The sequence below is a fragment of the Schistocerca piceifrons genome, chromosome 8, assembly GCF_021461385.2.
Source record: "Schistocerca piceifrons isolate TAMUIC-IGC-003096 chromosome 8, iqSchPice1.1, whole genome shotgun sequence".
NCBI lineage: Eukaryota > Metazoa > Arthropoda > Insecta > Orthoptera > Acrididae > Schistocerca > Schistocerca piceifrons.
The window spans coordinates 488,812,921-488,826,829 of record NC_060145.1 but is presented as its reverse complement, the minus strand read 5'-3'; the positions used below and the strand labels follow the sequence as shown (position 1 = coordinate 488,826,829).

The 13,909-nt window shown below is 41.6% G+C and overlaps 1 protein-coding gene across 1 annotated transcript in view; it reads right to left on the bottom strand.

The window, feature by feature from the left end:
* LOC124712485 (ankyrin repeat domain-containing protein 65-like) overlaps positions 1-12,581 on the bottom strand; it is a 160,470-nt gene extending 147,889 nt beyond the window's left edge. The window contains exon 1 of the mRNA XM_047242780.1: positions 12,478-12,581. Within this exon, the coding sequence (XP_047098736.1) occupies positions 12,478-12,581 (104 nt within the window). The remainder of the gene's footprint in view (positions 1-12,477) is intronic.
* Positions 12,582-13,909: the final 1,328 nt, after the last annotated feature.

Sequence of the window (13,909 nt, the reverse complement as noted above, 5' to 3'; positions counted from 1 at the left end):
TCACGTTCAAATTTCCGCAAATAATTTTGATTGTTCCCTAGTGCTTCCAACCTGTGTACGAGAGAAAAAAATGAGGTCGTGTTGCTCTTCAAAGGGGTCAGATCAAGTACAATGGGGATACAGCATAACGATGTCCTTGGGAATGGGTTGAAACACCTGGGGGCGTCAGAGCGTCAAAGGCTGTCAAGAGTGTCATTTTGCTGCTTATCGCTCAGTAACCTGGCGTTTTCGACTGCGAAATGTGTGGGAATCAACTACCCAAGGAAGGAGTGTTTTCATTGACACACTAGTTCATACTAAACATCGAAAATGTCTAAATTATATGGTCATCGAGGGGCTTTAAATATAACGTCAAATTATTCATTTACTGCAGTTATATTGCTTGATTCAACGCTGATAGATGTTTAATTCTTTTTACAAGAATATCATCTCTGAGAAAACTAAGAACCAACAAACACCTGTGAATAAACGATATTCCTGCGAAACTTCTGAAAGTGGGAGGAACGGAAATAAAATCCCAGTTAGACACAGTTACGTGTGACAATTGTTAACAAAAGAACATAACAGATATTGTAAGGCACCTTACATTGTCAACCCTTACAGCAAAGAGTATCTTAATAAAGTGTTGAGTAGTACTTCAGATAGGTAAATAAATTATAAAGTAAATGAAGAACTTAGTTTAGTTTAGAAGAATTACACACTGGGAAACAGCGGACAAAACAGCAGTGGCAACGGACGGCGCTTGCAAGTCGGCATAGCATGTTCAGGAGAGAAGCGGAAACTGTCGATTCATCCGTCAGGGCATCGCCCGAATGGCTCACGTGTTTCTCAATTGTCACATGTGATCAAAGGCCCTCGACTACATTCCAAGAGCCAATGACCGACGTTAAGAAGATCCTTCGAGAAGCTTTCCAACGTAACAGAAGAGGCAATGACCATGAAGTCGTTCACCTCCAGTGAACTGAAGTGAATAAATACGCGAGACGCAGTGGGCCCGACAAGAAGAGAAGATAGCAGCAGTAGTTTTCAGTCAGTTTCGGTGCTGAAGACCGCCATGCAAGAAGAGACTACATCATACACAGACGCACCAAGTTCGCTGCTGTAATGGAATAGCAAGCAGCAGCCTCGGCGCCAGAAGACAGAAGTTAAAAGGTATTTGAAGTCTGATTTTTACGTACCCGGGTGACTCGTGAGGACGGGAAGGAGATGGCCTTACATCAGCAGTCACCTGTGAGCTGAGATGCAGATCTGACAGCCGAAGACTGGCAAGCGGGAGTTCATTGTTCGAGTCTGGGACACTGACCCTCCCCCGCCGCGCCGCTCCGCTGACCGACGCACAACTCACGCGGCCGCTTGGGGAAGAGAAACACTGGACGCCACATCCAAGATGTCACCGTCCGATGCACGACTTCGCTATCAATAATTAAACGGGCCACAGCACGATGCGCGTCTCCAGTCAACTGGGCGAGACGGCGACACGAGATACACACCGCCACGCATAATCAGACGCCGCCGCTGCCGCAGCAGAAGGCTTCGCAAACGACACAGCTGCCGCTCTCCGAGCCAGAACACCGAGTAGGGAAACAGTTGTACAAATCTTCAATAAAAGTTATGTAAAAATGCTGTTTCATTCTACCTCATACCCGAGCCAAGGAAGGACCCACCCTGCCCACATGTTGTTAAGAGAGAAAAATTTTATTATTTTAACCCTGACACGATGCTTTAGAATTAAATGCCTATTGCAGTAATGCTCATCCTGACAATTGACTAGCATCAAAAGAGAAAACCCAGTTACATTTAGTGTCAGAACTATTACGAGTACATTTGGTGTCAGAGAAAAAACCCTTGGCTCAATATGAGGTGTGAATGACAGTCACTAAAGGTCCACAGGTAGTATCGTTTAATGTGTGAAAGAATAGGGGTGTGCATAGCAGTCGTAATATTTTCTTCATTTAGAAGTGTATTCTCTCTCATAATTTTAAGAGTTTGTCGAAAATATTTAAATATCTCTTTCATTCAGTGTAGTAAGATTGTGTAACTAATAGTTTGTAAAATGATGACACGAATTCATACAAAGTCAGAGTCAGCACCACAAGCGGTTTCTACTGAGGAAGCTATTCAGAGCTTAGTTAATCAGATAGCACAGCTTAAAAATGATAATAATACATTATTTAAACAGTTGTATGAGGTTAGGCAAACCAGTTCAATCCCTCCCACCCTAGTTCCTCAGCAGCAGCCTTGGTAACTCCTTTTTCAGGTAAACCTGGGGAAGACATGACAGCCTTTTTTGATGATTTAGTAGCAGCTGCAAAGTTAGGATCATGGTCAGATGAACAGCTCTTACAAATGAAAAAGTTAACATTGATAGGAGAGGCTAAAGCACACGTATTATACCACGAAGAATTACGGAATGCTCCAACATTTGAGGAATTGAAGAAAGGATTACTTAAACCTTTTCAAAAATAGAACAGCTGCAGATTTTATAGGGAAAAATTAATCACTATCACTCAGAGGCAAAACGAGTCGTTAGAAAGCTTTGTAGATAGGATTAGAAAAGTTAATATTAACACCTATCAGTTGACAACTAGCGATGAAGCAAATAATATTATTTTACAAGAGGCAGAAGATAGAGTTCTGGATACATTTTTACGTGGGTTACCTCCCGAAACGTCCCGTCGTGTCAGGGCAGAGTTTCCTAAAACGTAGCGGAAGCTGTATCTGTGGCGACGGCTTTCGAAGAAATAGACATTGCCACCAGATAAAAGGAGAAGCAAAATGTATTTTCAGCAGGAGTACGATGTTTTAGGTGCGATCGACAGGGACATATAGCAAAAAACTGCAGATAACCTCAGTGCACTAATTGTCAAAGAATAGGTCACACATACAAGGAATGCAGGTGTAAGAAAGTTTTTGGAAATATAATGCAATTAAACTCAAACGGGAATGCTGGAGCCGCCGCCAGGCGTTCCCAATAAAATTTCATGCCATTAAGGCGAATGTGAAGGCGGAATGCTGGTTATCTGCTGCCATACAGGATAAAAAGGCAAGGATACTGGGGGATACAGGCGCAAACGTGAGTAATGAATGCATTGGAGAAAAGAAATATGACCCTCCAAGGTATAGATTGAGTGGGGTAGGAGGAGGTACAGTGAAGTCGTTAGGATGTACATAATTGATTTTCTATGTTCATGGTGTACAATTTCAAGAAGATGTAGAAGTGGTAACAAAGGTAACTGACGGGTACGACGCAATCCTAGGACTGGATTTCCTGAATGAACATCACGCTAAAATCGACCTCAGACAGAAAACTGTAGAACTTAGCGGAATAGTGTTTCAGCTAGGTGACACCGCTACAAAGGGCCCGCTGCCGCAAGATTTCCCCAACCGGAAGGCGAAATCAACTATACTGCGTGCAACGTCCTTGAAGGTTGATTCGCGGGATAAGATATCATTTGGCTCAGGAAAACTTTTCTGGATGACCGTTGACCCCGAGGTATCTACAGATACAGTGTGTCTCATAGAGCCATTAGAGGAAAATAAGGAATTAGATGTATCACATTGTTTTGTACGTAGAAGTGTTGTACGCGTTCAAGACGTTGAGGGAGAAAGAAAAGTTCCAGTACATATTGACAATTTCGGAGTGGAGAACAAAGAGTTGCATAAGGGAATATTAGTAGCTACAGTCAGTACTTTTGAAGAAGAAGATTTCATTTGGTCAGATATTGATGATGGTCAGAAACCAGACGCCTATAAAACCGCATTACGCCAGAAGATTGAGCATTTGCAAGGAAAGGATAGAGACACGATAGAAGCAGCTTTATTGAGTTCCAAGATTTATTTAATGTAGAAGGTCCACTGCCAGCAACAGATATCACACAGCATTGGATCCCAACAGGAAATAGCCCCACAGTTTATAGGAAGCCGTATAGAGTTCCGCGTCACTTACAGCCAGTACTAAATGAATTTATAGAACAGCATCTAAAAGATGGAATTATAGAATATTCTGATTAGCCTTATAATTCAAATATTGTAATTATTCCAAAGAAGTCTCCCGATGGTACAAAACGATATAGATTTTGTTGTGACTACAGACACCTTAACAAACAAACTATCTCAGATGTTTATCCTCTTCCAAACATTACAGATATCATTGACAGTTTGGGTAGCAGTAAATACTTTGCAACAATTGATTTATGTAGCGGATATCATCAGTTGGAAGTTGCATCGAAAGATAGGATAAAACAGCATCTTCTACCCCTGGAGGCCACTGGCAATTTAAAAGAATGCCTTTCGGTTTGAAAAATGCACCAGCAACTTTTCAAAGACTACTCGATGGAATATTGCGAGGACTCAAAACTCAGCAGTGTTATGTATATCTAGACGATATTATAGTATTCTCCAAAGACATTAATGAACATGCTGTGCATCTGTGTAACGTATTTCAGAGACTTAGAAAAGCTACATTAACATTAAATATGGAAAAATGTAGTTTTGCATTGACAGAGGTTACATACCTAGGGCATGTCATTAGTGAAAAAGGAATTAAAACAGATCCTCGATTAATTTCGGCAGTTAAGGATTTCCCAACACCACAACGCATTAAGGAAGTACAAAGTTTCATTGGTCTCGCATCGTATTACCGAAAATATGTTCAAAATTTTGCTGAAAAATGACCCGACCCTTAACCCAATTATTGAAAAAGGGTGCAAAATTTCATTGGTCTGAAGATTGTGAATCAGCATTTCAAACCCTTAAAGATAAGTTAACACACAGTCCAGCATTAGCCTTCCCAGATTATAATAAAGAATTTATTTTATCCTGTGACACAAGTGGTCATTTAGTAGGAGTTGTTTTGAGTCAGAATATTCATGCCGCGGAACACCCCATAGCCTACGCTTCGAGACAACTAACAATGGTAGAAAGAAATTATTCCACAACGGAGAAAGAATTGTTAAGTGTTATTTATGGCATCAAATACTTTAAATGCTACTTGTATGGTAGGAAATTCAAGGTTATTACAGACCATGCTGCTTTAAATTGGTTGCTATGATTAAAGGATCCATCTAGTCGTCTTACCCGTTGGGCCCTATGTCTTTCTGAAATGGATTTCGAAGTTATCCATAAACCAGGCAAAAAACACACGAATTCAGATTGCCTAAGTCGGAAAATAGCACTTTTGGAAGGGACAGGCCGAGATACTGAGGACTGGAGAAAGGCACAAGATGAGGATACAGAATGAAAAATATATGCAACTCAAAAACAATTTTGCTTTGAAGATGGTGTATTATGCCGTAAAACAAAACTTGGACCGCGAATTGTTGTTCCCCAACACCTTAGACAAGAAATAATGGCAGAGGCCCACGATCATATCCTTGCAGGACACGGTGGAAAGCGGACAACCGAAAGACGTGTAGCAGAGCGATTTTGGTGGCAACCCAGAAAGCAGGATGTGGCGCAGTACGTTCGCAATTGCATTGCGTGCGCACAACGAGCTGAACTTTCTCGTTTAAAAATACCCTTACAGAGGCTCCCCGAGGCTTCATGTCCATTTCAAATCTGTGGAATAGTATGTTCTTACTATTATAGATCACTTTTCACGCTATCCTGCTATGGTGAGTCTCCCAGATCAGCAAGCAAATACAGTTGCCCAAGATTTAGTTGACAACTGGATACTTAAATTTGGCATACCTGAAGCTATTATCACAGATCAGGGATATAATTTTATGTCTGAATTAATGAAACAGCTATGCCACTTACAAAAAAATACATAAATTACGCACAACTCCGTTACACCCTCAGTGCAACGGACACACAGAAAGGGTTCATCGGACAATTGGCAAGATGCTTAGTTATTATATTAATGAACAACATTCTAATTGGGATACATATTTACCAATAATCGTGTTGGTATACAACGCCAAAACGCATGAAGCAATTGGCATGTCACCTTATGAAGTGGTCTATGGGAGAAAAATGCCGTCCCCTTTTGATGTAATCAGGCAGAAATACGGAAAAGTCGGAGAAACAGTAAAAGGTTTCTGTTGAATGATGAAGGATGTGTGGAAAAAGGTTCAAAAATGTAATACAAAGGTTTTGGAACGACATGAAAGATTAGGTAATGCCCAAGCTAAATATCCAAATTACAAAATCGCTCAGTGGGTGATGCTGTCAACCCCATACATTGCGAAAGGAAACACGAAGAAATTTGTAACAAACTACAGAGGTCCTTATCAAATTATTGAGATCACGTCACCAGTCAACGTTAAACTGCAACTGCCCACCCGAACTATTATTGTCCATGCAAGTCGTTTAAAACCTTTTAAGGGCGCTCCAGATGTAATTCCTTCAACAATAGTGTCTGCTTTTCCGAAGGGTGGAGGAAGTTCCCGAAGAGGAAAAAGAGTGGCCACGCCAGCTCAACATACAGACATGGCACCATACAATCTTCGACCAAGGGTGCGAATGTCCTAGTTGAATTATAGTAGACTGTGGATAGCATGCAAATGTAAATAATTAATAAATGATAATGGTTTATTTTTTAAGAAAAGAAGTTGAATGCAGGAACATGTAGATCTTGTAGTTAACAATGTATTCCTTCTTTTCTTTGTTTTTGTTTTTACTAGGTTGGTAGGTCCATAACCATGTTGTTCTCTTTTTTCAGAAAACGCCATGCAAGCATTTGCTACACAAAACCTACCCTACCTCAATGACTCCCTTGACAGAACCCTTCTGAAGTCATTAGATGTGTTCATAAACTCACAGCAAGGCAAAATTGATGCCAATGTTATGATGCAACATGTCTTAAAATTAAAAGTGAACACAAAACTAAAATTATAATATTAGGAATGGGTATATCTGGAAGCTTTGTGTTGGTGTTCCTGCTTTGTACAGTTTTCTTTTATTTAAGACGAAAAAATAAGCCAAATAATAATATATCACTTCATCAAATCCCAATGAACTGGATACCACACTCTTAACTGGTGTACTTCAGTGGTTACTTTTGAGCATTAGCGTATTAATTTTGTTTATTGTACTTCAGTCTTTACTAAACAGTCTCATGTTAAAATAAACAATACTGCAGAATAGATATTCTTGCATTAATATAGGGTAGATTAAACAGGTGTTGCTATGTAATTTTCTAAGTGAAAAACGTATTTTTGTTATTCATTGTCATCAAGATTTGTTACACTTATTATAACGATTTATGTGTGAACTATGTGATTCATGAGCGTACAGTGCTTTAGTAGTGATAAAGTATTTTCAACATACTTAATGTGAAGCGTGTGTAATCTTCTAAGTTGAGAGTTTTCATTGCTTGTGTTAGTGCTTTTGCTGTGTGAAGAGTGGAGGACTGTTGAGTGGTAAATTCGAGGGCGAATTTCTCCAAAGGGTGGAGGAATGTTGAGTGGTACTTAAGATAGGTAAATAAATTAGAAAATAAATGAAGAACTTAGTTTTGTTTAGAAGAATTACACACTGGGAAACAGCGGACAAAACAGCAGTGGCAACGGACGGCGCTTGCAAGTCAGCATAGCACGTTCATGAGAGAAGCGGAAACTGTCGATTCATCCATCAGGGCATCGCCCGAATGGCTCACGTGTTCCCCAATTGTCACATGTGATCAAAGGCCCTCGCCTACATTCGAAGAGCCAATTACCGACGTTAAGAAGATCCTTCGAGAAGCTTTTCAACGTGACAGAAGAGCCATGACCGTGAAGTCGTTCACCTCCAGTGAACTGAAGTGAATAAGTACGCGAGACGCAGTGGGCCCGACAAGAAGAGAAGATAGTAGCAGTAGTTTTCAGTCAGTTTCAGTGCTGAAGACCGCCATGCAAGAAGCGACTACATCATACACAGACGCCCCATGTCCGCCGCTGTAATGGAATAGAAAGCAGCAGCCTCGGCGCCAGAAGACAGAAGTTAAAAGGTATTTGAAGTCTGATTTTTACGTACCTGGGTGACTCGTGAGGACGGGAAGGAGATGGCCTCACATCAGCAGTCACCTGTGAGCTGGATGAAGATCTGACAGCCGAAGACTGGCAAGTGGGAGTTCATTGTTCGAGTCCGGGACACTGACCTTCCCCTGCCGCGCCGCTCCGCTGACCGACGCACAACACACGCGGCCGCTTGGAGAAGAGAAACACTGGGACGCCACATCCGAGGTATCACCATGCGATTCACGACCTCGTTCTGAATAATTAAATGGACCACAGCACGATGCGCGTCTCCAGTCAACTGGGCGAGACGGCGACACGAGATACACGCGGCCACGCGTAATCAGACGCCGCCGCTGCCGCAGCAGAAGGCTTCGCAAACGACACAGTGCCGTTCTCCAAGCCAGAACACCGAGTAAGGAAATAGTTGTACAAATCTTCAATAAAAGTTATCTTATGTAAAAATGCTGTTTCATTTTACCTCATACCCGAACCAAGGAAGAACCCAACCTGCCCATATGTTGTTAAGAGAGAAAAATTTTAGTATTTTAACCCCGACATGATGCTTTAGAGTTAAATGCCCATTGCAGTTATGCTCATCCTGACAATTGACTAGCATCAAAAGAGAAAACCCAGTTACATTTAGTGTCAGAACTGTTACAAAAGCTAAACTAACGAATAATTTACCCAGTTGCGAATGTATCATAAAATAATGACATACAACGTCTTCAAACAATTGTGCCACTTTCTCGGAATACAAATTTGGCTTCCAGAAAGCTGAGGAATCAGGGAAGAAATATTAGCCTTAGAATTAGTTGTCAATTTATTTTCCACAAATTGCACTGCCACAGTCATAGCTGTTGCAGATATACAGAAAGTGTTTGAAGCTCTGAAGAAAGTAAGAATATAACACAAAACTTGTTTCACCATTTCTCAATGTCAGAGACTGATATTTTGTATGGCAGCCTTATAACAAGGAGAAGGATGTCATAATAGACGAGAAAAAACTGGATGCACTTTGTACACACATGTATAACTTGATAGAGAATAAATCGTCGATGCGTTTTAAATAAATGGATAAAATATGTGGAATGAATATAGGATGACAATAAATACATCTGAACTAAGTGAGATTTTTTGTGACAAAGTCCGGCCGCGGTGGCCGAGCGGTTCTAGGCGCTTCAGTCCAGAACCGCGCGACTGCTACGGTCGCAGTTTCAAATCCTGCCTCGGGCATGGATGTGTGTGATGTCCTTAGGTTGGTTAGGTTTAAGTAGTTCTAAGTTCTAGGGGACTGATGACCTCAGAAGTTAAGTCCCATAGTTCTCAGAGCCATTTGAACCAGCCATTTGTGACAATGAATGACTAACCAGTGTTAGAGTATATATATATATATATATATATATATATATATATATATATATATATATATATATATATATGACAATCTACTGCAACATGGTGACTCGTTTACCTATTTGAGAAACAAGTTCACGAGAGCTGTAAGAAGCAAATTTGAAATAGAAAGCAGAACTGTCAGTGAAAAAAGTACCTTCGATACAGGATGATGATATTTAGCTCCAAAAGTAACAAATGAGAAAAAAATAGATCGGGAAGGGCATGTTTCGAGTGTGGCAGTGTGTGGCTGTGAGACCTGCATCCTGGAGACAGAGGAAAGACGGTGACTGTAACCTTTCGAGGTATGCTGTTACAAGCGCGTCCCAAACATAAAAAGCTATTGATAACATAACAAGCGGAGAAATTCTTAACAGTGTGTGACAAGGGGAGTTTACGGAATACCGTCATTAAACAGAGTTCAGATTATTGGTTGTCTGTGAAATGTGAGGACCCCTACAAGCGATAATAGGTAAGTGAATGGAAAAAGTACTAGAGATGTACCACGGCTTAAGTTTATGGGGCAAATTATGAAAGATGTCTTTCTGCCTTCTTCTTCATTTCGGCTTACGCGAGGACTGCATGCATATCTGTTGCCTGTCTCCTACGACTGAACACTGAAGAAATGCAAACATTTGCATACACTCTGGGATGTGTAATTTAGAAACAGATATTGCTACATTTTACCTCTCTCAATTCCCGGTCTCATCTTTAGCGAATCATTTTTCAGCATCGATAACCTCTTAGTCATGCCATTTTAACATTGGTGATCTGCATGTATAGCAGTTTCAGTGTTCTGTAACGAGTACCACAATACCTTTTGATTTAATGCTCTCTCTCCTACTGCATCATTATCAGCAATTAAAGATTCTCAATGTTTTTATTTGAGTCATCAGCCTTAGACACGGGTTCCAGGTAGATGCCGTGTTTCTTGTCTGCCGCAAGGCGTTCGATACAGTTCCCCACAGTCGTTTAATGAACAAAGTAAGAGCATATGGACTATCAGACCAATTGTGTGATTGGATTGAAGAGTTCCTAGATAACAGAACGCAGCATGTCTTCCGAAGTAAGAGTGATTTCAGGTGTGCCGCAGGGGAGTGTCGTTGGACCGTTGCTATTCACAATATACATAAATGACCTTGTGGATGACATCGGAAGTTCACTGAGGCTTTTTGCAGATGATGCTGTGGTGTATCGAGAGGTTGTAACAATGTAAAATTGTACTGAAATGCAGGAGGATCTGCAGCGAATTGACGCATGGTGCAGGGAATGGCAATTGAATCTCAATGTAGACAAGTGTAATGTGCTGCGAATACATAGAAAGATAGATCCCTTATCATTTAGCCACAATATAGCAGGTCAGCAACTGGAAGCAGTTAATTCCATAAATTATCTGGGAGTACGCATTAGGAGTGATTTAAAATGGAATGATAATATAAAGTTGATCGTCGGTAAAGCAGATGCCAGACTGAGATTCATTGGAAGAATCCTAAGGAAATGCAATCCGAAAACAAAGGAAGTAGGTTACAGTACGCTTGTTCGTCCACTGGTTGAATACTGCTCAGCAGTGTGGGATCCGTACCAGATAGGGTTGATAGAAGATTTAGAGAAGATCAAACGGAGAGCAGCGCGCTTCGTTACAGGATCATTTAGTAATCACGAAAGCGTTACGGAAATGATAGATAAACTCCAGTGGACGACTGCAGGAGAGACGCTCAGTAGCTCGGTACGGGCTTTTGTTAAAGTTTCGAGAACATACCTTCAGCGAGTAGTCAAGCAGTATATTGCTCCCTCCTACGTATATCTCGCGAAGAGACCATGAGGATAAAATCAGAGAGATTAGAGCCCACACAGAGGCATACCGACAATCCTTCTTTCCACGAACAATACGAGACTGGAATAGAAGGGAGAACCGATAGAGGTACTCAAGGTACCCTCCGCCACACACCGTCAGGTGGCTTGCGGAGTGTGGATGTAGATGTAGATGAGTGGTGTAACGCGGCCCACGACGAATTCTTGTCCTGTGCCAACCTTTTCATCTTTCAGTAGCAATTGCAACCTGCGTCCTAAATTATTTGCTGGATGTATTCCAACCTATATCTTCCCTAACACTTTTTAGCCTACACAGTTATTCCCTCATCTCTTAACAGATGTCCTATCATCCTGCCCCTTCTTCCTGTCAGTGTTTTCGATATACTCCTTTCCTCGCTAATTCTGAGGAGAACCTCCTCATTCCTTACTTTATTAGTTCACCTTATTTTAACATTCTTCTGCAGCACCACATCTCAAATGTTTCGCTTCTCTTCTGTTCCGGTTTTCCCACAGTCATGCCGGCCGCGGTGGTCTCGCGGTTCTAGGCACGCAGTCCGGAACCGCGCGACTGCTACGGTCGTAGGTTCGAATCCTGCCTCGGGCATGGATGTGTGTGATGTCCTTAGGTTACTTAAGTTTAAGTAGTTCTAAGTTCTAGGGGACTGATGACCACAGCTGTTAAGTCCCATAGTGCTCAGAGCCATACACCCTACAGTCATGTTTCACTACCATACAATGGTAATCTTCAAACATACATTTTCGGAAATTTCTTCCTCAAATTGGCCGGGAATGTCCTTTTTACCAGTGCTAGTCTGCTTTTTATGTCATCCTTACTCCATTCGTTATGGGTTAATTTGCTGCTTAGTTAGCACAATTCCCTGACTTATTCTACTTTATCCCCAATTCTGATTTTAAATTTCTCGCTCTTCTCGTTTCTGCTACTACTCATTATTTTCATTTTTGTTCAAATTACTCTCAATCCATATTGCCGGCCGATGTAGCCGAGCGATTCTAGGCGCTTCAGTCCGGAACCGCGCTGCTGCTACGGTCGCAAGTTCGAATCCTGCCTCGGGCATGGATGTGTGTGATGTCCTTAGGTTAGTTAGGTTTAAGTAGTTGTAAGTTCTAGGGGACTGATGACCTCAGATGTTAAGTCCCATAGTGCTTAGAGCCATTTGAACCATTTTCAATCCATATTCTGTACCCATTACACTGTTCATTACATTCGACAGATCTCGTAATTCTTCTTCGCATGTGCGACATTAACCTCTCACAGCCGTAACGACGTTTACGTCCCCTGTCTCGCATCAGAAGCCAGACTCACTGCATGGCTCACCGCTGACTGCTCTGAGAGGTCAGCGGCGGCAGCAGCTCTGAACAGGCGCGCACCCGCCCGCTACCAGCTCTAAAGATCTTCAGGCTACCAACAGACGACTGCATAATTCCAAAAATATGCAACACTCCTGGAATAATCTCGTATTTTTATTTATTGCGGTATGACAGTACCTGCTTCAAATGCATAAAAGAATGTCCTCTACTATGTTGGTGCCTATAATTGTAACAAGGGTTAAACACTAACAAAGTATATCTACTTTTATTTTCCTTACAAGGATGATGCGTAGCTCTGTCTAGTAAATGAGTGCATTATTGCAGTTAACCAAATCTACGCAAACTTTAGAATGGGACCGATTTAATTCTTGTGGTAAGCCGGCCGGTGTGGCCGAGCGGTTCTAGGCGCTTCAGTCTGGAACCGCGCGACCGCTACGGTCGCAGGTTCGAATCCTGCCTCGGGCATGGATGTATGTGATGTCCTTAGGTTAGTTAGGTTTAATTAGTTCTAAGTCCTAGGGGACTGATGACCTCAGAAGTTAAGTCCCATAGTGCTCAGAGCCATTTGAACAATTTTTTTGAATTCTTGTGGTAAATAATGAAATCAAAACAGTTAACTGAATTACACTCAAGTAAGACACTTTTAGAAGTTCGGAAAAGTTCGGATAATCCTCACACGCAAATAACAAATAATGTCATGAAACCCGAAGACTCGTGACTTGGTCGATTTTCCTTTTAATTGGAATCTTGCTGAGTCACTTCATCCCTGTCCGCCCCTGGTAGCTGAGTGGTCAGCACGTCAGAATGTCAATCCAAAGGGCCCGGGTTCGATTCCTGGCTGGGTCGGAGATTTTCTCCACTCACGGTCTGGGTGTTGTGTTGTCCTTATCATCATCATTTCATCCCCATCGACAAGCAAGTCGCCAAAGTGGCGTCAACTCGAGAGACTTGCACCAGGCGAACGGTCTACCCGACGGGAGGCCCTAGTCACACGACATTATTATACGTCATCCTTGCCCGTAAATTTTCGTATCAGTCTGCTAGTGTGATGGAGGGTATGTTAACCGAAACATACACTCGGTTTCCAAATAGTTAAATTGCGTCATTGCAGTAAACCACAAACGAAACAATTTCTTTCTGTCTTAACATTAAATCGTATAACTTGCAACATAAGAGAATTTCTTGCTTCGTTATCTCTCCACTAATATTGACCTGTTTGGCATGATCACGGCGATTATTCCCGTAATGCAAGAATGAGTCCTTTGACTGATTGTCCGAACGTGTGAATATTTACACGGCAGGTAAAAACGACTCTCTATTAGCATAGGACCATAGAACTTAACGGCGTGCAGCATATGTTTACATGAGGTTCTGTCACATATGTATTCGATGTAAAAGAATATGCGTATCATTATTGAACAGCAGCTATTGTACCTCAT